Raw genomic sequence first — 24,446 nt, forward strand, 5'->3', positions numbered from 1 at the left:
TAAAAATGAAGCAAGGCCATGATGAATAACTTTACAACAATGCAGCATTTCAACACAATTGTCTTTTGAAACCAAAGATGATGCATGGGTCCATGCGTTCACTGCAAGACTTTTAATTCTATCAATTCCAATGCCTAAGACAATAGCTTCAGATTGTCTAGCTAGTCCTTTTCTTTTTCCACAAAGAAGAAAAAGGTTCACCAATAGCATCATTTGGAAATTCAGAAGGCCAGTCAGTTAATCTATTCTCCCTGACTTTCTTGGGAAAAGATCGAGTAGAAAATAATCCAAATACATGTATTCTGATCCTCTTGCCATTAGTTTGTGGATTTCATTCTAAGTCTATTCGAATTTTAACATCTTTTAAGGTTTGTATGTTTTTTTGGTTTCAAAAATATTTTGAAAAAAATTAAATTTTTTTATTTTTTTTTTACTTCAAATTAATAATTTTTTTTAGTGTTTTCATATTAGTTTGATATGTTAATATTAAAAATAATTTTTTAAAAAATATATATATTATTTTGATGCATTTCCGAGCAAAACGTACTTTGAAAAATAATCACTACCACACTCTCAAATATCCCTTTAGGCCCTTACTTTCAAAAATAAAGTAGACTAGATTATTGTCTGCACTATGTTGCAGGTCGGATTAATTTTTTTAACGTCAAAAAATATCTAGATGCCATTAATGTGTTTTCTAGTTGAAAAAAATTAAAACATGTAGGGGTTAATTTGATGTGATCAGGTCAACTTAACGGGCTCAAAGACAACTTGGAAAATCGTTAAAAATATAGTTTGACTAAAAAAATTCAAGATGGCATGTTTTTTTAAAAAATATTGAGACGAAAACATATTAGATCTACCCGAGTAAACCTGTCAAATTCACGACCCAAAACATAAGACCGAAATAACCACATAGAAAGCAAACCAAAACCAAATATGAAACTCAATTCTCAATTAAATCAATGTAAAAGGATGAAATTAAAAAAAAAGATCAAAAAACAAACAACTCGAGTTAACTCGGGTTAACCTGTTAAAGCTATAACCTAAGTCATATGACTAAGATAACTCCTTATAAACCAAATAAAAAAAAATTATAAAATTTAATTCTCAATTAATCCAATATTGAAGGATAAAATTGAAAAAAAAATTAATTAAAAAAAACTGAGTCAACTCAGGTTAACCAGTCGAACTCTTGAACTATGTAATAAGACTAAGATAAGCTTATAGAAAATAAAAATAAAGATGAAGTTTAATCTCAAATCAATCAAATATTAAAGAATAAAATTGAAATAAATAAATAAGGACAAACAAACCTAAGTTGACATGTGACTCAAGATAAGAAATCTTAATGTTTAATGATGAAATAAAAAAAATAATAAAAAAAAGACTTAAGTCAACCCATGTTAACTCGCCAAACTGTAACCCTAGTAATGAAACCGGGATAACTTTATAAAAAGCAAGACCAAAAAAAATATGAAGCCTGATTCCAAATCAATCAAATGCTAAAGGATAAAATTAAAAAAATAAATAAAAGATAACAAAAAAAAATGACATAAGTTAAACTGTCAAACCCGTGATCCGGGTCAAAAAATTAAGATAACCTTATAGAAAGTAAACAAAAAAATAACATGAGTCAACTCGGGTCAACCTGATAAATCCATAGAAAGTAAATCAAAACAAATTATGAGCTTAATTTTCAATAAACTCATTGTTAAAGGTTGAAATTGAAGAAAAAAAATTCAATATAAAAATAGGACACAATAAAACAACCTCAGTCTATATGTGTTAACCTGCAAAATACGTGACCCAAATCATAAGACCAAGATAACTTCATAGAAAATAAATCAAAATAAATAATGAAACCTAATTCATAATCAACTCAATATTGAAAAATAAAATTGGAAAAATATCAATTAAAAAAAGACAAAAAAAAAATCGAGTCGACTGGGTTAACCCACCAAACTCGCGACTCGACTCATTAAATCAGGATAACCTCATAAAAAACAAACCAAAATAAATTATGAAGCATAATTATCAATCAATCCAATGCTAAAGGATGGGATTGAAAAAAAATCAATTAAAAAAAACTCAAATCAACTGAATTAACCTGCTAAACCCGTGACATAGATTACGAGACTAGGCTAACCACATATAAAGTAAACCATAATAAATTATAAAGCTCAATCTCCAATAAACTAAATGTTGAAGTATAAAATTAGGAAGAAACATAGATTTAGGAGGGAAAAACACTATTAAAATGAATAGTGTTTTGTGAGGTGATGAACAATAAAATCATCAACTCTTTTAGTTTATACTACTAGTTATTTGAAATGCACTCCTCTCCGGGCTAAATAATGTTTTTGGAAGAAAAACACATGCAAGCTTTTCAAATGTGTTTTTGTACAAAAAGAAATCTAACTGTAAATCAAAAGGCATATACATGCATGTAAGAAAATAAATCAAGAATCATCTCTGCCAATAAATACAAAAAAAATATTAGCATGTCTATTCGATTCGCGTAGTTGCAAGTTGATTATTATTTTGTTCTAACACAGATGAATTAATATGTAGGTGTTATTAACATGTTTTTTGACGGCGAGTAAAAAATATTGTTGTGAAACAAAAGGTTAATGCTTACATATAATATAATATAGTGAAGTTCATATACGTTAATAAAGAAATATAAGATTTTCAGCTCATTTTTAATGTTGTTTAAATATAGAACAACGTTGTAGTTGCTATATTAAAACATCATTTTCTTAGTCTTTGTATAATATTTCTTGTGAAGTGGAACCGGAAGTTTCATATGCAATGAAAATAATTACAAAATAATAAAGATAAGAATAAAAAATAGTATAAATTAAAATTAATAATATTACAATACTTGTAAATTCTAGTAATTTTAGAGTCAGTTTATTGTTTGTTTTTTGCGTTTTAAAAATATTTTTTTTATTTTTTGCTTTAAATTAATTTATTTATTTTTAATAATTTTAGATTTTTTTGATGTGATGATATCAAAAATAAATTTTAAAAAATAAAATAATATTATTTCAATATATTTTAAAAAATAATTACTAACAAATCAGAAAATGGATTGTTAGTGATCTTGCCGACCAGTCCTGTACGATTCTTGCACGAATTTGAAATCCCGCGCTGGTATAAAAAGGCTTAAGCCGATAGCTGCTTGGGCTTTGTTTCGTAGACATGTTAGAATAGTTTGTTTTTGTTTTGGTTCAATAGAAGGCCCGACAAACCTCGAACAAGAAAGAAACTGATGCGGAGCTGTAATCATTAAAGGAAATTATTGAATATACATAGCCATGAGATAATTAATAAAATCCTAAATAAATATATTATCCTTGCATTCTAATATAATTGCAGAATTGGATCGGCGACTTGTCAATTGTCACCATGATAATGGGTATATAGAGCTTTCATGCAGGAGAATATGAACTGTCATATAATCATTTGTTCTAATTAGACTATGTAAAACATTTAGCATATACAAGCTTTTTCTTATTTAAAGATATCATGAAGGGGAAATTAATGGGATGATCAATGTGATAACAAGGTAAAGTTCAACTTTAAAAATTGGTTTCAACCTTTTATAAATCAGATGCTGATACGAAGAAATCATGTGCTCATAATCGGATACGTACTATGATATATTTTCTCTGTTAGTAAATGTCTCTGAGACTGAAAATAATCTATAGCTAGGCATCTTGTACAGCTACAATATTGTTGTGTATTATTACTAGATAGATATGGTGGTCGACTTTGTGGCAAGCCGATATCCAAAATTTACACAATGGAGGGAGGACATCTCAACTCACCATCCTTTGAAGTCAAAGCTTGGTTCCAAACATGAGACATAAATCTTGAAGTGGAAGATGATTGAAAATTCAATCTCTGCCAAATAATAAATATTGAGCAAAACATGTTGCTCAGATAGTGACAGAAGTCAGAACAGACTGTAGAGAGTAGATCCAAACACTGCTTTCAGACATCTCTTATACAAGAGCTTGCAGGGACAAATTAATGGAGTTAACAAATATCTTCTGCATATTTCAAGTGGGGATTTGCCTAATTATAAGATGAGTGATGATTTCAATTTAACCTGCTAGACAGAGAGGTAGAGTACTTAATATGATGCTCATGTATATTGATACTAGCTATCATGCACAAGAAAAGTGTGCATTATTAAAATTGCATACAATGTCACACTAAAATATTACAAAGACATGTAGTGTACTAAAACAAAAGAAAAAAAAATTATTCCAAAATTAAGAAATTCTATAAACGCATGCTCTTGGAGGCTCTCGTTGAAGTTCCAGGTGAGCTCAAAGTTGACTTTTTCAGCGAGGAACTGTGATCTCACCTACATTTGTGTGCATGCCAAGATTTCGCAGTTCCAAGAAAGAAATCTCGAGACCTCCCAATAATCTCTTGGGAGATAGAAATTCTTGAGACACGAATTTCATTGAAGGTCGATATTTTGGATTTGAATGTAAGCAAGAAAATATCAGACTTGCAATGGTACATATATTCTGTATGACAATCTCATTTGTTGGAGGTGGCAAACGAGGATCTAACACTTCTTTCAGTGTAATAGCCTGAGCAGATGATGATAGGATATCTCCCGGATGCCTTCCCATCAAAGTTTCAAGCGCCACAACTCCGAAGCTGTAAACATCACATTTCTCTGTCACCGCCATAGTATAAGCCAGCTCTGTCCATATACAAAACGAAATTAATATATATATAAAGAGAGTTTGCTTTAGTTTTGCAGTGCATGAGTGGTAAATATGCATGTTAGGAAGAAATATTTTTACCTGGGGCAATGTATCCATAGGTACCAGCAAGTACAGTATGGTTGGACGAATCAGGATCGAGAAGTCTAGCCACACCAAAATCAGCAACAAAAGACTTGAATTCTGAATTCAACAGAACATTGCTGCTTGATATGTCTCGATGAACAATTGGTGGGTTGCAATCATGATGCAAGTAAGATAATGCGTGAGCAATGTCTTTGATGATGTGTGCTCTTTTCATCCACTTCAGTTCCACGGCTCCAACATCATTTCTCAAGGCACAAAACAAGCTTCCCTTTTCCATGTACTCGTAAACAAGAAACATGCAGCGCTGGTGCAAACAGAATCCATAAAGCTTTACAATGCTCCTGTGACGTATTTGTGTGAGCAGTTCCACCTCATTTTTTAAACTCTTGTCAAAAGCCGGCTCCTCTGCCTCGCGATGATGAAGTTTCTTCAAGGCAACTAATTTCCCACTTGGAAGTTGTGCTCGGTAGACGCTCCCATAACCACCGGATCCGATACAATATCTGAGGTCGAAGTTCTCGGTCGCTGCAATGATGTCTTCGTATGCAATCCTCCCATCATAATTCCATATGGAAAACAAGTCTCCATTCTTTAATGATGTTGCCTCAGGTTGGGTAGCCTTGCATCGAGACAGATAACAACATCCGAGACACGAGACAAAGTGAAATGGTGGTGATAGGAAGAAATATTTTGATGGAATGAATTATTCTGTTGTCTTTTGAAGGTGGGGAGTAAATAGATGAACAACGTGAGAAATCAGGGTGTAAATCTTTGTTGCCCTCAAATACAGTAGCTTGAAAAATTTCAGGACTGTTGGTTCTTTGCCCATGAAGAGAATCACAGGTGAAAGACACATCAAAGGGTTGTGGCAATTGCAAGGGAACAAAGCCTGAGAGGTTATTATAACGAAAATTCACATAAGATAAAGAGGGCAAATTATGTAGTTGGGAGGGTATTTGTCCACTTAAATTATTGTAGCTCAAATCTAGATAGGTCAAATATTTACAATTCTTCAAAGATGAAGCTATGGATCCATTGATTTGGTTGTTAGATAGGTCTAGAAATGCCAAGTTTCTTAAATCTCCTAATGAAATAGGAATCGAACCACTGATTTTGTTGCCTTTGAGAAACAAACGACATAGATTTGTCAAATTTCCTATTTCTAAAGAGATGGATCCATTGATTTGGTTGTCAAAAAGATGCAAAAGAATCAAATTGGATAAAAAACCAAATGTAGAAGGAATTGAACCAGCTAGGATATTAGAGGAAAGATCTAAATGTTCTAGATTCGTCAAATTTCCTATTTGCGAAGGGATGGATCCATTGATTACGTTATAAGAAAGATCTAGATTAGTCAAATCGGATAAAAAACCTATCGTTGAAGGAATTGAACCAACTAGGATATTAGATATAAGCTGTAAATCTTTTAGATTCGTCAAATTTCCTATTTCTAAAGGGATGAATCCATTGATTGCGTTGCGAGAAAGGATCAAAGACCTCAACTTGGCTAACCTACCCAATGTTCGAGGGATTGGACCATTAAGTGTATTATAACTCACGTCCAAACTCTCTAGATTTCTCATGTTCCCTATTTCTCTAGGGAGGGCACCTTCGAGACTATTATGATCCATAAATAAATGCCTTAGATTTTCCAAATGACAAAGTGCCGAAGGGATTGGGCCGCTGAAGCTGTTATCAGACAAGGTCAAAGTAACAAGATTTTTAAGATTGCTTAGTTCTGGAGGGATGGAATTGATGAAATTATTGGAAGAAAAATCAAGCTCAACTAATCGGCTGAGATTTCCAAGTGAAGACGGTAACTCACCTGCTAGATTATTTGAGGACAGGTTGAGGTATCTGAGTTGTGGGAGGATAGAAATTTGAGGCGGGATGCTTCCATTGAGCTCATGGTTGGGCAGGTGGAGACGGACAAGGTTTGAGAAGCAAGAAAAGTTCATCTTTCCAAACTTATTTCCCACCTTGAGGAACTCTGGAGGTGGGTAAATCTTAGTGATGCTTCCAGCCCTATTACAAAATATGCCAGGCCAGTACTTGCAACGATGTGAGGTGAGGTTGCTGTATTGACTCCACCATCCACTCTCAAGCAAAGCCTTGACTTCTGATGCTAGCAAGGCTGAATCATCAAGTGCAGCCACAAGACCAGTACTTGATACAAAAATACAGGACAAGAAAAATGAGATGCTTAAAATTGCAAGAAGTTTTGGCTCATAATCAATGGATGCCATGTTTGCGTGTAATGCTTCCCTTCAATGATAATGCTAAATTTATGATTGAAGTGCATGGTTTTTTCATGAAATCGTTCCAAGTCAAGTTCCTCTGGTCTTTCACGTGTACTATTCTTACTGTCTTTTTGAAACCAAAGATGATGCATGGGCATATGCGTCCACTGCAAGACTTTTCATTCTATCAATTCCAATGCCTAAGACAATAGCTTCAGATTGTCTAGCTAGTTTTTTTTTCTTTTTCCACAATGGAGAAAAAGGTTCACCAATCGCCAATAGCATGATCATTTGGAAATTAAGAAGGCCAGTCAGTTAATCTATTCTCCCTGATTTTCGTGGAAAGAGATCGAGCAGAAAATAATCCAAATACATGTATTCTGATCCTCTTGCCATTAATTTGTGGATTTCAGTCGATCCGCATTGCACACGTCTTTTAGGCCCTTACTTTCATAAATAGAGTAGTGCTACTTGCTGTACTGCAGGTCAGATTAATTTTTTAAAAGTTAAAAACTATCTACGTGTTCTTATCATGTTTTTTAGTTGAAAAAAATTAAAACATATATAGGTTAAGTTGAAGTGACCTAGTTAACTTAACGGGTCAAAAAACAACTTGAAAAACCGTTAAAAATATGGTTTTATTAAAAAAATTCAAGACGGCATGTTTTTGAAAAAATATCGAGATGAAAACATATTGAATCGACTTGGGTTACCTATCAAATTCACGACTCGAATCATAAGACCAGAATAATCATATAGAAAGTAAATCAAAATCAAATATAAAACTCAATTCTCAATTAAACCAATGTTAAAAGATGAAATTAAAAAAAAAATCAATTAAAAAAAGAGACCAAAAAACAAACAACTCAGGTTAACCTGTCAAAGCTACAACCCGGGTCATATGACTGAAATAACTCAATATAAAACAAATCAAAATAAGTTATAAAGTTTAATTCTCAATTAATCCAATGTTGAAGGATGAAATTGAAAAAAATCAATTAAAAAAAACTGAATCATTTCAAGTTCACCAACCAAACTCGTGACCTATATAATAAGACCAAATAACCTCGTAGAAAGCAAAAACAAATATGAAGCTTAATCCCAAATCAACCAAATGTTAAAGGATAAAATTGAAAAAAAATAATTAAACTAAAAAAATAACAAACAAACCTAAGTTGACCTATACGACTCGAGATAAAAAATCTCAATGTTTAGGGATGAAATTAAAAAAAAAAAACATGAGTCAACCCAGGTTAACTAGCCAAATTGTGACCCTGGTAAAGAGGCTAGGATAACTTTATAGAAAGCAAGACCAAAAAAACTTTGAAGCCTGATTCCAAATTAACCAAATGTTGAAGGATAAAATTGAAAAAAAAATAAAAAATAACAAAAAAAATTGATCTAAGTTAAACTGTCAAACTCATGATCCGGATCAAGAAATCAGGATAACCTTATAAAAAGTAAATAAAAAAATAACCTAAGTCATAGAAAGTAAATAAAAAAAATTATAAAGCTCAATTTTCAATAAACTCATTGTTGAAGGTTGAAATTAAAGAAAAAAAAATCAACCTAAAAACAAGATACAATAAAACAACCTCAGTCTACACGAGTTAACTTGCAAAACATGTGATCCAAGTCATAAGATCGGGATAATCTCATAGAAAATAAACAAAAATAAATTATTAAGTCTAATTCATAATCAACTCAATGCTGAAAGATAAAATTGAAAAAACACCAATTAAAAAAATTAAAAAAAAAAACTCGAGTCAACTGAGTTAACCCGTCAAATTCGCGACTCGAATCATGAAATCAAGATAACCTCATAAAAAACAAACCAAAATAAATCATGAGTATAATTGTCAATCAACTCAATGTTGAAGGATGAGATTAGAAAAAAATATCAATTAAAAAAAAATACTCAACTCAATCAAGTTAACCCACCAAACTCGCAACATAGATTATGAGACTTGTCAATTGTCACCAAGATAATGGGTATATATATAGAGCTTTCATGCAGGTGAATATGAACTGTCATATAATCATTTGTTATAATTAGACTATATATTTAAAACATTTAGCATATACGATTTATTGACTATATGGACCTATCGAAGTTCAAGAAAAATATCTGATGCTCCAAATAATATTTTTTAACGAAAATAAGCTCTTGTCGTTAGATATTATTTGAATTTTACCGGTATATTCTAAATGCCTTGTTTTATAATTAATGGGTTGCTACTGTAACAAGTTAAGGTCAAGAAGGCTTTCATATTAGGCCTAGACAACATTATTTTCTTAATTTTTCTACATGTATTTGGATTTTTTTTCTTTATTTTTTCTGGTTATTTTAGAATTTTTATTTTCAGTAAAAATAAGTTGAATACTTATTTAAACAAGTTGTAATTTATTTTTATAACTAGTAGTATAAACAATTAAGTTGTATTAGGCCTAGAAAACATTTATTTTTCTTGTAATTTATTTGATTATTATTGAGAATTATTTTGTCTTCATGTGATAAATTAGCTCTGGAGTATCTCAAACCTTTTTTTTTAAAAAAAAAAAAAACTATTGTTTTCTTTTCAATCTTGTTCAGCTCCGTCAAGCTTTTTCTGAACTAGCCATTTACCATTGCTTTGCTTTTGATTATTATATCATTATTTTAAAAATAAAAATTATTAAGTACGTTTTTATGTATTAAAACATAAATTTAACTCAATTCTAGTTATCATGTCCATGAACACCTTGTAATGTTTGATTACTATCGCCCCATTCTCCATTCCAGCAATAACTTAGACTTACTAGTAGTAATCTCATTGTTCTTAATTTCAGTGATGGTTTTTTATGTTTCGGTGATTCGTCCCTTTTAATCCTACTGTGATCTTTAATCAGGTTACTTGTGAGCATGTTAATTTACCGAGGAAAGGTTTCGAAAATGAGGTTGTTTCACGGCTCGGAGGGGTGGTGCAGTGGTGAAGCATATGATAATAAGAGCCTGATGTTGTGTGCTCCGGCAAGCAAGTTTTGGGGTTGGGCTTTGCCCTCAGAAAGAGATGACAGATGTTGGTCCTGAGTGTTGCTATCCAATTTTTAATAAATTTACAGAAAAAACCAAAAAATAGTAAAAAAATACTAAAAAATATATTTTTAATATATTTGCATCGTTTTTAGCATTTTCAACGTTATCTCAAAAGAATTTAAATTTTCAAAGCTATTTGGAACCGTTCAACTTTTAACGTGTAAATTTTATGATCATTGATTTTTCTTGTTGAGTTGATATTGATATTGCTTGCTTTTAAAAATACAAAAAAATTAAAAAAATTAAAATTTACAAAAAAAAAAAGGAAATAAAAAGTTGAGGGATTAGTTTGAAGACCTAGCAAAACTTCTTTTATAAATAACATGCTACAGTGAAAAAAAAAGGGGGAGAGGAGAGAAAAATTTTACAGGCATGGAGGCGGAGACAATTTTGGGGAACAAAAACTAAAAAACCCTAAACCTAAACTGATTCCAGCTCTCGGCCGCCCCTCCCTTGGAGAAACCAGAACCCCTCTCTGCTATTGTAGTCGGCTCCCCATTTCCCTACAGAGAAGCTCTCTTTCCCTGTTTGAGCCGCCACTCTCCCTCTCCAAGCAGGCGACCACCCACTCCCCATCTTCTTCTCCCTCACAAGGCTGCCCCCTCCCTTGGCTAAAAACAAAGAGAACCAAAGCCACGGCAAAACCCCCTGCCTCTCCTCATTTTCCTTCTCCCGAAACCAGCCAGAGCTTGGCCCTTCCCTTGGCTAAAAGAGCATCAGGGAGCACGAAAACAGCCGCAAGCCTCCCCTGTCCCTCTCGGCCACCTTCTCCCCTTGGCCATTTTGTCTTCCCTCTTCAGCCGCCCACAGACTAACCTCCCCTGCACACCGGCCTCCACGGCCTCCCTCTCTCGGCGCTCCCAGAACCAGAGGCCGGCCGTGGCCCCCTGGCCCTCTGTCAAAAACAAGCCAGCCGGCCGTCCCCCTCACTTTACCCCCTCTCAGCCGACTGAAACCTCCAGCCGAGAATACCATCTATTCCCTCATCAACAGACTTTCAGACCCTCTCTCGGCTAACCACCATCAATCGGCCAGCGGCAGCATCCCTTCTCCAGAGACGATGAGGAAATGAGAAGGAAGGCCGAAGGGCAGTAAAGAAGGGGCAGAGAACCGAAACCTGGATGGGCGCCGATCTCACGACCATGACAGCGGTGGACAACACCGCCGTTGCAGAAATGAAATGGGAGGAGGGAAGTTGCCGATCCAGCCATCCACACGCCTGGTCTGCTGGCGGCGCGTGCAACGCCCGTCTCCAGATTTGGCAGATCGGAAGGAAGAAAAGCCGGACTGAAAACAAAGAAAAAGCTACAACAGACTTGCTTGCTGCGTTTGGTTGTTTTGCAGGTAACGGTGGTGCCCATCGCCGGCGAAGAAAGGAAGAAGGGAGGAAGCCATTATGGATCTCCGCTGCCGCCCGGATTTCGCGGCGGCGCGTGGAGGAGACGCGCCGCCACTGTACACAATCACAGAAGATGCCCAGAGTGCTCCAGCACCGTTCCCGAAGCTTTTTGTAATTTTCAAATGTTGCTGTGTATATTTAGATTATAGTATTTGATTTGTTTTGATATTTTGTAATATGTAAAAGTGATGTGTGAGTTGAGGATAGTAAAAAAGGAATGTTGGTGTGTGTTTGTATTTTATTTATGTTATTAAATTGTAAAAATAAAAAAGATAAAAAAAACTAAGTGTTTAATTTGAATATGATTAAATATCTTAAGGAACATCAAATTACAAAGCAGCTTATCTCAGGTAGGGTGTGTTAGGGGTGCTAATATATTTTTTAGTCATAATTAGTTTCTTATCTTTAAATTTCTGACAAAGATCAGTATATTCAGGTTTTCTAGTAGTTTTTAATCAAATACTAGATGGCGACTCTTAAATAACCAATCAAGGAAACATAATGAAAAATTGCCGAATCACCGTGAAAAATCACCAAATCACCGTGCGGGGACGTGCAACACTGAGGATTGCCCTTCATCAGGACAGTTGCGCACTCCAAGCTTTTTCTCATTTAAAGATATCATGAAGGGGAATAAGGATGATCAATGTGGTATCATGGTAAAGAATTTCAACTTAAAAACCTGGTTCCATTCTTTTATTTATAAACCAGAGGCTGATACGAAGAAATCATTTTTTCTGTTAGTAAATGTCTCTGAGACAACAAAAACTCTCTCTTTTAACTTCTTTCGGTTCCAAACATGAGACATAAATCTTGAAGTGGTATTCCTTTGGAAGATGATTGAAAATCCCATCTGTGCCAAATGATCAATACCAAAGCACATCAGTCAGAAAAAAAATCAATCTCCAAACACTGCTTTCAGGCATCCAATATACAAGAGCTTGCAGGCACAAATGGAGTTAACAAATATCTTCTGCATATTTCAAGTGGGGATTTGCCTAATTGTAAGATGAGTGATGATTTCAATTTAACCTAGACAGTGATGCTCTAATTGATTTTACAGTACACGAGAAAAGTGTGCATTGTTAAAATTACATACAATGTCACCCTAAAATATTATAAAGACATTTAATGTACTAAAAGAAAGAAGTTCTTCCAAAATTAAGAAATATTATAAACTTCAATGTGAGCTCAAAGTTCACATTTTCAACTAGGAACTGTGATATCACCTCCATTTGCGTGCATGCCAAGAGTTCGCAGCTCCAGCAAAGAAATCTCAAGACCTGCCAGTGATCTCTTGGGAGATAGAAATTCTTGAGACACGAATTTCATTGAAGGTCGAGATTTTGGATTCGAATGTAAGCAAGAGAATGCCAGAGTTGCAATAATACATATATTCTGTATGACAATTTCATCTGTCGGAGGTGACAAACGAGGATCTAACACTTCTTTCAGTGTAATAGCCCGAGCAGATGATGATAGGATATCTCCTGGATGCCTTCCCATCAACGTTTCTAGCGCCACTGCTCCAAAGCTATAGACATCACATTTCTCTGTCACCACCATAGTATAAGCCAGCTCTGTCCATAAACAAAATGAAATTAAAAAAATATATATAAGAGAGAGTTTGCTTTAATGTTGGTGTGCATGACATGAGTGATACACGTATATAAAGAAGAAATATTTGACCTGGGGCAATGTATCCATAGGTACCAGCAAGTACAGTATGGTTGGACGAATCTGGATCGAGAAGTCTAGCCACGCCAAAATCAGCAACAAAAGACTTGGATACTGAATTCAACAGAACATTGCTGCTTGATATGTCTCGATGAACAATTGGTGGGTTGCAATCATGATGCAAGTAAGATAATGCGTGAGCAATGTCTTTGATGATGTGTGCTCTTTTCATCCACTTCAGTTCCACGGCTCCAACATCATTTCTCAAGGCACAAAACAAGCTTCCCTTTTCCATGTACTCGTAAACAAGAAACATGCAGCGCTGGTGTAAACAGAATCCATAAAGCTTTACAATGCTCCTGTGACGTATTTGTGTGAGCAGTTCCACCTCATTTTTTAAACTCTTGTCAAAAGCCGGCTCCTCTGCCTCTCGACGATGAAGTTTCTTCAAGGCAACTAATTTCCCACTTGGAAGTTGTGCTCGGTAGACATTCCCATAACCACCGGTTCCGATACAATATCTGAGGTCAAAGTTCTCGGTCGCTGCAATGATGTCTTCGTATGCAATCCTCCCATCATAATTCCATATGGAAAACAAGTCTCCATTCTTTAATGATGTTGGCTCAGGTTGGGTAGCCTTGCATCGAGATAGATAAAAACATCCGAGACACAAGAGACAAAGTGAAATGGCAGTGATAGGAAGTAATATCTTGATGGAATGAATCATTCTGTTGGTTTTTGAAGGTAACGAACAGTTTGAGAAATCAGGGTGTAAATATCTGTTGCCCTCAAATGCAGTAGCTTTAAAAGTTGCAGAATCGTTGGTAATATGCCCATGAAGAAGTAAATCACATGTGAAATAAAAATCAAAGGGTGGTTGCAAATTCAAGGGAACAGGGCCTGAGAGATTATTGTAACTAAAATTCGCTTTTTGTAAAGAGGTCAAATTATATAGATTGTAGGGTATCTCTTCACTTAAATTATTGCCGCTCAAATCTAGCAAGGTCAAATTATTACAATTGTTCAAAGATGAAGAGATGGGTCCATTCATTTGGTTTCGAGAAAGGTTTAGTTTTCTTAAACTGCCCATTATAGTAGGAATCGAGCCACTGATATTGTTTGAATACAGATATAATTCTTCCAACTTTGTCAAGTTCTGTATTTCCAAAGGGATGGATCCGTTGATTTGGTTGTCATAGAGGGATAGAAATCTCAAACTGGTTAAACGGCCCATTGTAGTAGGAATCGAGCCACTGATATTGTTTGAATACAGATATAATTCTTCCAACTTTGTCAAGTTCTGTATTTCTAAAGGGATGGATCCGTTGATTTGGTTGTGAGAGAGATATAGAGTTGTCAAGTTTCTTAAATTGCCTAATGAAAAAGGAATCAAACCAGTGATCTTGTTGTCATCAAGATTTAAATATTGTAGTTTCGTCAAATTTCCTATTTTTAATGGGATGGGTCCATTGATTTGGTTGACTGAAAGATCTACAAAAATCAAATTGGATAAAAGACCCAGCGTTGAAGGAATTGAACCAACTAGAATATTAGAGCCAAGAACTAAATATTCTAGATTCGTCAAATTTCCTATTTTCAAAGGAATGGATCCATGGATATGGTTCTCACAAAGAAATAGAGAAATCAAGTTGGGTAAAACACCCATCGTTGAAGGAATTGAACCAACTAGGATATTAGAGCAAAGATTTAAATCTTCAAGGTTCGTCAAATTTCCTATTTCCAAAGGAATGGATCCATCGATTGCGTTGCGAGAAAGGATCAAAGACCTCAACTTGGCTAAACTACCCATTGTTCGAGGGATTGGACCATTAAGTGTATTATAACTCACGTCCAAAATCTCTAGATTTTTCATGTTCCCTATTTCTCTAGGGAGGGCACCTTCGAGACTATTATGATCCATAAATAAATGCCTCAGATTTTCCAAATGACAAAGTGCCGAAGGGATTGGGCCGCTGAAGATGTTATCAGACAAGCTCAAAGTAACAAGATTTTTAAGATTGCCTAGTTCTGGAGGGATGGAATTGGTTAAATTATTGGAAGAAAAATCAAGCTCAACTAATCGGCTGAGATTTCCAAGTGAAGACGGTAACTCACCTGCTAGATTATTTGAGGACAGGTTGAGGTATCTGAGTTGTGGAAGGATAGAAATTTGAGGCGGGATGCTCCCACTGAGCTCATGGTTGGCCAGGTGGAGACGGACAAGGTTTGAGAAGCAAGAAAAGTTCATCTTTCCAAACTTATTTCCCACCTTGAGGAACTCTGGAGGTGGGGAAATCTTAGTGATGCTTCCAGCCCCATCACAAACTATGCCAGTCCAGTTGCAACGATGTGAGGTGAGGTTGCTGTAGTCACTCCACCATCCACTCTCAACCAAAGCCTTGCGTTCTGATGCTAGCAAGGCCGAGTCATCAAGTGCAGCCACAAGACCAGTACTAGATACAAAAATACTGGACAAGAAAATTGAGGTGCTTAAAATTGCAAGAAGTTTTGGCTCATAATCAATGGATGCCATGTTTGCGTGTAATGCTTGCCTTCAATGATAATGCTAAGTTTATGAATGAAGTGCATGGCTTTTTCATGGACTCGTTCCAAGTCAAGATCGTCTGTGTTTCATGTGTACTTTTCTTACTGTCTTTTGAAACCACAGATGATCCATGGGTCCATGCGTTCACTGCAGGACTTTTAATTCTATCAATTCCAATTACTAAGGCAAAGGAGAAAAAGGTTCAGCAATCACCAATAGTATCATTTGGAAATTAAGAAGGCCAGTCAGTTAATCTATTCTCCCTGACTTTCATGGAAAGAGATCGAGCAGAAAATAATCCAAATACATGTATTATGATCCTGTTGTCATTAATTTGTGGATTTCATTCTTAGTCTATCCTTATTCCTTCTCTTTTAAGGTCTGTTTTTTTTTTTTTTTTCAAAAGTATTTTTAAAATAATCCAAATACATTTATTATGATCCTCTTGTCATTAATTTGTGGATTTCATTCTTAGTCTATCCTTATTCCATCTCTTTTAAGGTCTGTTCGTTTTTTTTTTTTTTTTTTTTTTTTTTGCCTTTCAAAAGTATTTTTAAAATAATTTTGCAATTTTTTTATTTTTTTATTTTTTTATTTTTTTCAAATTAATATTTTTTTTTTTGTGTTTAGATCATTTTAATGTGTTGATATCAAAAATTATTTTTAAAAAATATAAAAAAATTATTTTAATGCATTTCCGAGCAAAACACACTTTGAAAAATAATCACTACCACACTCTCAAACATTCCCTTTGACCCTTACTTTCATAAATAGAGTAGACTAGATCATTGTCCGCACCATGTTGCACGTCAGATTAATTTTTTTAATGCAAAAAATATCTAGGTGTTATTAACGTGTTTTCTAGTTGAAAAAAATTAAAACATGTAGGGGTTAACTTGATGTGACCCAGTTAACTTAACAGATCCAAAGACAACCTGGAAAACTGTTAAAAATATAGTTTGACTAAAAAAATTCAAGATGGCAAGTTTTAAAAAAAATATTGAGTTGAAAATATTTTGGATCAACTTGGGTCAACTTGTCAAATTTTCGATCCGAATCATAAGACCGGAAGATGGCAAGTTTTAAAAAAAATATTGAGTTGAAAATATTTTGGATCAACTTGGGTCAACTTGTCAAATTTTCGATCCGAATCATAAGACCGAAACAACCACATAGAAAGCAAATCAAGACCAAATATAAAACTCAATTCCCAATTAAATCAATGTTAAAAGATAAAATCAATAAAAAAAGAGACCAAAAAACAAACAACTTAAGTCAACTTGTGTTAACCTGTCAAAACTACAACTCGTGTCATATGACTAGATAACTCTATATAAAACAAATCAAAACAAATTATAAAGTTCAATTCTCGATCAATCCAATGTTGAAGGATGAAATTGAAAAAAAAACAATTAAAAAGATTGAGTCAACTCAGGTTAACCATTCTTCGTCGATTTTGTCAGGATTCTCCTTTTCTTCTGAAAAGAGGGAAGAAGAAGGATCTTCTTCGGTGGATCCCTCTTGTTCCTGTTTAGTCCCCTTCGTTTCGGGAGTTGTTTCTATTTCTACATCTGTTTCTTCCTCCCTTTCTTCCGTTTCTGAGGTTTCTTTCAGTTTCTTAGTAAAAATGGGTGACGGTATTCTGCCTAAAGAGTAGACACAGGTAATAAATAAGAGAATACTAAAGATTCGAGCCATAGAATTTCTCAATTCTAACACAAGGTACTTATTAGATCGAACCCTCTTTTCTTTCCTCCCCCCTCAAAAAAAAAGAAAAATGGTAATTAATTATTTACTAGTTAACAGGGACAATCCTCATTTTTTTTGTCAAAAAAATGTTGCGGAGACGGGATTTGAACCCGTGACCTCAAGGTTATGAGCCTTGCGAGCTACCAAGCTGCTCTACCCTGCGTGATGAAGAGAAGAAGTGGGAACTAATGGACAAACAAGGATTGAATGCGCCCCTCTACCATATATGTACAAATAGAATAGCACATTTATACATAATGGTAAAGAGGCTCCTCTATGATCGATGATCGTGGAAATGACTAGAAAAAACTCAGGTTAACCAATCAGACTCGTAACCTATGTAATAAAATCGAGATAACCTCATAGAAAGTAAAAATAAATATGAAGCTTAATCTCAAATCAACCCAATATTGAAGGATAAATTGAGAAAAAAAAATTAAACTAAACAAATGACTAACAAACCTGAGTTGACCTACGACTCGAGATAAGAAATCTCAATATTTAGGGATAAAATTAAAAAAATAAAAACAAAAAAGACCTAAGTCAACCCGGGTTAACTCATCAAACTATGACCCTGGTAATGAGACCGGGATAACTTTATAAAAAGCAAGACCAAAAAAAAAAATATGAAGCCTTATTCCAAATCAATCAAATGCTAAAGGATAAAATTGAAAAAAAATAAAAAATAACAAAAAAAATAACCTGGGTTAAACTGTCAAACTCGTGATTCGGGTCAAGAAATCAAAATAACCTTATAGAAAGTAAACAAAAAAATAACCTGGGTCATAGAAGCAAATCAAAACAAATTATGAAACTCAATATTCAATAAACCTATTGTTGAAGGTTGAAATTGAAGAAAAAAAATTCAATCTAAAAACAGGACACAATAAAACAACCTTAGTCTACACGGGTTAACCTGCAAAACACATGACCCAAGTCATAAGATCAAGATAAGCTCATAGAAAACAAGCTAAAATAAATCATGAAGTCTAATTCATAATCAATTCAATGCTGAAAGATAAAATTGTAAAAATATCAATTAAAAAAAACATGAAAAAAAACTCGAGTCAATTGGGTTAACCCACCAAACTCGTAACTTGAGTCATGAAATCGTGATAACCTCATAAAAAATAAACCAAAATAAATCATTAAGCATAATTCTCAATCAACACAATGTTGAAGGATGAGATTGAAAAAACATATCGATTAAAAAAAACTCAAATCAACCATGTCAACCCGTCAAACCCGTGATATAGATTATGAGAATAGGCTAACCACGTATAAAGCAAATCATAATAAATTATGAACCCCAAGCTCCAATAAATTAAATGTTGAAGTATGAAATTAGGGAGAAACATAGATTTGAAAAAAAAAAGAAAAAAACACTATTAAAATGAATAGTGTTTTGTAAGGTGATATACAATAAAATCATCACCTCTTTTAGTTTATAATACTAGTTATTTGACATGCAATTCTTTGCGGGTCAAATAATTTCTTTGGAAGAAAAAACATATGCAAGCTTTTCAAATGCGTTTTTGTACAAAAAGAAATCTAATTGTAAATCAAAAGACATATACATGCATTTAATTAAATAAATCGAGAATTATCTCTGCTAGTAAATGAAAAAAAAATATTAACGTGTCTATTCTATTTGCCTAGCTGCAAGTTGATTATTGTTTTTTTCTAACGTAAATGAATTAATGTGTGAATGTTATTAACGTGTTTTTTGATGGCGAGTAAAAAATATAATTTTGAAATAAAAAGTTAAAGCTTACATATAATAAAATATAATGAAGATTATATGTGTTAGTAAAGAAATGTAAAATCTCAAGCTTATTTTTAATGTAATATAAAAATGGAACAATGTTGCAATTGCTATATTGAAATATCATTTTTTAGTCTTTATATAATATTTTTTTAAGAAAATAAATTACAAAAGAATAAAGATAAGAACAAAAAAATAGTATAAATTAAAATTAAAATTAATAATATTACAATGTTTGTGGATTCTGGTAATTTTAGAGTCAGGTTGTTGTTTATTTTTGGATTTTAAAAGTATTTAAAAAAATAATTATTTTATTTTATTTTATTGTTTTAAATTATTTTAGATTTTTTTTATATATTGATGTTAAAAATAAATTTTTTAAAATATATATATATATATATATATATTATTTAAATATATTTTTAAATAAAAAACAACTTTAAAAATAATTATAGGAAAATAAAAAATGGATCGTTAGTGATATTACCATCCAATCGTGTACGATTCTTGCAAGAATTTGAAATCCCGCGCTGGTATAAAAAGACTTAAGCCAATAGCTGCTTGGGATTTGTTTCCAGCCCGATCACAAACTATGCCAAGCCACATGCAACGAAATGAGATGAGGTTTCTGTTGACACTCCACCATCCACTCTCAACCAAAGCCTTTCCTTCTGATGCTAGCAAGGCTGAGTCAAGTGCAGCCACAGATACAAAAATACAGGACAAGAAAATTGAGATGCTTAAAATTGCAAGAAGTTTTGGCTCATAATCAATGGATGCCATGTTTGTGTCTAATGCTAGCTTCCCTTCAATGATAATGCTACATTTATTAATGAAGTGCATGGCATTCCCATGGACTCGTTCCAAGTCAAGATCGTCTGGTCTTTCACGCGTTGTGATTAAGAAAAAGGCTTACAAATCACCAATAGTGGATTTTGGAAATTAAGAAGGCCAATCAGTTAATTGTATTCTCCCTGATTTTCATGGAAAGAGACCGAGTAGAAAAATAATGCTAATACATAGTGGTATTCTGATCATCGTACGTGCCATTAATTTGTGGATTTGATTCTTAGTCAATCCGAATTGCCCACGTCTTGTAGATGAAGTGGAAATAGTGAAAACATTATCAAACATGCATGCTCTTCGAGGCTCTTGCTCAGTTCAATATGAGATCAAAGTTGATATTTTCAGCAAGGAACCATGATCTCTCCTACATTTATGTGCATGCTAAGATTTCGCAGCTTCAGCAAAGAAATCTCAAGACCTGCCACAATGATCTCTTACGAGATAAAATTCTTGAGACATGAATTTCATTGAAGGTCAAGATTTTGGATTCGAAAGTAAGCAAGAAAATGCCAGAGTTGCAATGATACATATATTTTGTATGACAATTTTTTGTGTTAGAGGTGACAAACGAGGATCTAACACTTCTTTTAGTGTAATAACCTGAGCATATGATGATAGGAATTTCCCGGATGCCTTCCCATCAATGTCTATTGAGAAGAAATAGTTTTAAGTGGGGCAATGTATCCATAGGTACCAGCAAGTACGGTATGCTTCGACGAATCAGGATCGAGAAGTCTAGCCACACCAAGATCAGCAACAAAAGACTTGGATTCTGAATTCAACAGAACAATATTGTTTGACATGTCTGGATGAACAATTGGTGGGTTGCAATCATGATGCAAGTAAGTTAATGCGTGAGCAATGTTTTCAACTACTTCAATTCCACAGCTTCAACATCATTTCTCAAGGCACAAAACAAGCCTCCCTTTTCCATGTACCGGTAAACAGAAAACATGCAACGCTGGTGAAAACAGGATCCATAAAGCTTTCAAATTGCACATCATAGTATAGGAACCGAACCATGGACATTATTTGAACTGAGATCTAATGTTTTCAAATTTTCCATGTTCCCTATTTCATAAAGGATGGATCCGTTGATTTGATTGGAAGAAAGGTCAAGATATCTCAAACTGGTTAAACTGCCTGCTCTGGAATGAATGGAACCGCTGATATTGTTTGAATCGGGATCTATGGCTTCCAAATTTGCCAAGTTCCATATTTCCAAAGGGATGGATCCGTTGATTTGATTGGAATAGGGGTTTAGATATCTCAAAATGGTTCTACCAAGGTTGTTAATTCCATTTTGTTCTGTCCGGAATGACTAGTATTCTTGTTCCAGCTTAAAAAACAAAATAAACCGAAATAAATTTCATCTCAATCAGAATCTCGGCCTGTTTTGGAAATCCCAGCCGGAATGTTCTGGTTTCGTTTTGGCTGGAACATTCCGGTTCTATTCCGGCCAAATAGTGTTTTTTTTTTTTGCTTTTTTTAAAAAAAAAACTCTCTAATTTTACGGTATCAATTACATCTTTTAATCCGATTGATGAATCGGGTTAAAATTTTACGAGGAATCTCTTTGCATATTATTTCATCTCAGGTTAAACTTTTAGGGTAATGAGAGTTTAAAAAGGTCTTGCAAGACTGCTGATGATATTTTTATAATTTTATTTAAATTTGTAATTTTGTTCAAAAAGGTTATTTTATTGTTTTTTTTTTAGATTGAATTTTTACTACTTTCATCATTCAATAATGGGTTTACTTGTAATTGAGATTCATAACTTATTTTGGTTTGTTTTATTTAGGGTTATCATGGTCTTATTATCGGGGTCACGAATTTGAAAATTTAACCTGAATCGATCCAATATATTCTCGTCTTAATATTTTTTAAGAAAAAATATGTAATCTTGAATTTGTTTTAGTCAAACTATATTTTTACCAATCGTTCAGACTATCTTCAAACTCATTTAGTTGATCGAGTCATATTGATTCAACTCCCATTTTTTTTACTTGTGTTTAAAATTTGAAAAGCATAATTTCAAGTTAGTTTATCTTTCAATTTGAATTGAAATTATGTTTGTTGAATTAATATTTTGAATTATACACACATATAAACAGTACAATCCCGAAACGGCATGTTGAAATGCTTTGAAAGCGAAACATGTCATTTCAATTGAAAAAACAAAACGTAAACCGGAACGGAATTGAGAACCTTGAGTTAAACTGCCTACTGTGATATGAATGGAACCACTGATATTGTTTGAACTGAGATCTAATGCTTTCAAATTTGCCAAGTTCCATATTTTCAAAGGGATGGATCCGTTGATTTGGTTATAAGAGAGATATAGAAATGCCAAGTTTCTTAAATTGTCTAATGAAAAAGGAATCGAACCAGTGATGTAGAGAAAGTCCATACAAATTCTTCGAATTCCCAATTTCTGAAGGGATCGAACCTGTAATCTTGAAAGATTGATATAGTTGTGGTGTAGAGAAAGTCCAAAACCGGTGTTTATTGTCTAGCTTACACTGTTAAGCAATTCATAGCACCAAAAATTAAGAACTGAAGAAATGCAATGCCAACTGTCATGGTGAAGCAGCGTCAAATAAAATGGAACTTGAACAATGTGAGTTGATGGGTGAAAAATAGAACATGAAATTTCACCACCATTGGTTTCTCGTACTTCTCAGTTTGTTTTTATTGGTCTCAACAATCTGTCACCCTAAAGAACAGGCATTCTATTTTTTATCACGAACAGTGGCATTTGAAAACTAAGAAGGCCAGGCAGTCAATCCATCCTTTCATGGAAAGAGACCGTGTAGAAAATAATTGCTCGCGTCTTGTAGGCGATGTTTGCGTCTAATGCTTGCCTGCGAAATTTATGAAAGAATTAAGTGCATGGCTTTTTCATGGACTCATTCCCGTCTTGTAGGCCCTTTGTTTCATAGAGTAGATAATCCGGTTGCTTCCAAGACACGCAATTGGCAAACTTTCCTTGAAGTAGTTGAGTCGAGACTGACAGTGTTTTGGTTTAATGTCCTGGAAAAATATCCAGCATGCCTATGGTAATAAGAAGGAGGCCCCACCCTACCTACATACACAACCCTCCACACACACACACACATACTACGACCCTAACTCCATGAATCTTCCCAAGACTACACAGTGCACCCCACCCCGTATTTCTTAATTTAACTCATAAAATCAAAAATTAAAATTAAAAGCCCAAAACTTTACCCAACACCTCTACCCTCTATCTATATATATTCTCAAATCATACCTCTAGTTCTAGTCAACAAAAACACCTCATCCCTCTCTGTCTCTGTCTCGCTTGCTCCTCTCTCTTCACAACAACAACAACAACAAAAAAGAAATGGATGGAAGCTGCGTAGATGAGAGCACAACTAGTAGTACTGATAACTCCATATCCATCACACCAACCTCCCTCACTCCTCCACCTCCAGCTACCACAACAAAATCACCACCTGAGTCACTTTGCCGTGTTGGGAGCGGCAATAGTGTGATTCCATAAGAAAACACAATTAATGTCAGTGTCGGTATGTGGTCCATTCACTCGATGATTTTGGAAGGACCGTCTTTCTTGGAATATTGATGATACTCTTTTTAGTGATTTTTCTTTGCATATGACCACCGCAATTTGATAGGTGGGGCAGTAAAAACTCCAGCACAAGCACCGTAGCCCTCTAGTAATATCAGAAAATACCTTTGTTTAAATTTCCAAAATCTATTGCATTTGATGAGCACCGTAGCCCATATTTAAACTTCTTTGGGGAAAATAAAATAAAGAAGCAGGAATGATGTGGGGCAGTTAACTCAAGTGAAGAAAACAATACGAGCACCGTACCTATATCTAGCATTCCAAAATACAGAAGGATTGATCTTTTTTCTTTTCACCATAAAAAGCCGAATCAACTTCGACATTCCTTTATTATTCCAGGAATAGCTATTTACTTACTACTTTATAGATAAAATACATTCACCAAATAAGAAAAAATAATTCATCAAATCGGAGCCAAATCCAACATGCAAAACCCAATAAGAGTCCACAACTTGCCAATATGGAAAAGGCTCAGCTAACGAGCTCATAATCTCATTCAGACATAGCCTAGTAGCCGAGCTCATCTGGATAATAGAAATATCCAAGGAAGCGCGTGGTCAAAACCCTTAAGGAAGGTCACGCGCCTCCAAAACCGGTGTTTACTGCCTAGCTTACATTGTTAAACAACTCGTAGCACCAAAAAATAAAAAATGACGAAAGGGAATGTCAACAGTCATAGTGAAGCAGGCAGCTT

The 24,446-nt window shown here is 34.2% G+C and overlaps 3 protein-coding genes and 1 non-coding gene across 4 annotated transcripts; all 4 read right to left on the reverse strand.

The window, feature by feature from the left end:
- Positions 1 to 4,068: 4,068 nt before the first annotated feature.
- On the reverse strand, positions 4,069 to 13,760 carry LOC18096288 (MDIS1-interacting receptor like kinase 2). Its single transcript, XM_024592877.2, has 3 exons — positions 13,622 to 13,760; positions 4,836 to 5,211; positions 4,069 to 4,732 (listed from the first exon to the last, which is right to left on the reverse strand). Exons 2-3 carry the CDS (start codon positions 5,137 to 5,139, stop codon positions 4,359 to 4,361), a joined length of 678 nt encoding a protein of 225 aa, XP_024448645.2. The 5' UTR covers positions 5,140 to 5,211; positions 13,622 to 13,760; the 3' UTR covers positions 4,069 to 4,358.
- On the reverse strand, positions 5,297 to 7,134 carry LOC127905002 (probable leucine-rich repeat receptor-like protein kinase At1g35710). Its single transcript, XM_052450631.1, has one exon. It carries the CDS (start codon positions 7,085 to 7,087, stop codon positions 5,447 to 5,449), a length of 1,641 nt encoding a protein of 546 aa, XP_052306591.1. The 5' UTR covers positions 7,088 to 7,134; the 3' UTR covers positions 5,297 to 5,446.
- LOC18096287 (MDIS1-interacting receptor like kinase 2) lies at positions 12,228 to 15,875 on the reverse strand. The gene is made up of 2 exons (XM_024592885.2): positions 13,246 to 15,875; positions 12,228 to 13,136 (listed from the first exon to the last, which is right to left on the reverse strand). Exons 1-2 carry the CDS (start codon positions 15,764 to 15,766, stop codon positions 12,763 to 12,765), a joined length of 2,895 nt encoding a protein of 964 aa, XP_024448653.2. The 5' UTR covers positions 15,767 to 15,875; the 3' UTR covers positions 12,228 to 12,762.
- Positions 15,876 to 17,616: 1,741 nt separating this feature from the next.
- Positions 17,617 to 17,690, reverse strand: TRNAM-CAU (transfer RNA methionine (anticodon CAU)). Its single transcript has one exon. It is a non-coding gene; the product is annotated as a tRNA-Met (tRNA).
- Positions 17,691 to 24,446: the final 6,756 nt, after the last annotated feature.

The sequence above is a fragment of the Populus trichocarpa genome, chromosome 2 (genome assembly GCF_000002775.5).
Source record: "Populus trichocarpa isolate Nisqually-1 chromosome 2, P.trichocarpa_v4.1, whole genome shotgun sequence".
Lineage (NCBI taxonomy): Eukaryota > Viridiplantae > Streptophyta > Magnoliopsida > Malpighiales > Salicaceae > Populus > Populus trichocarpa.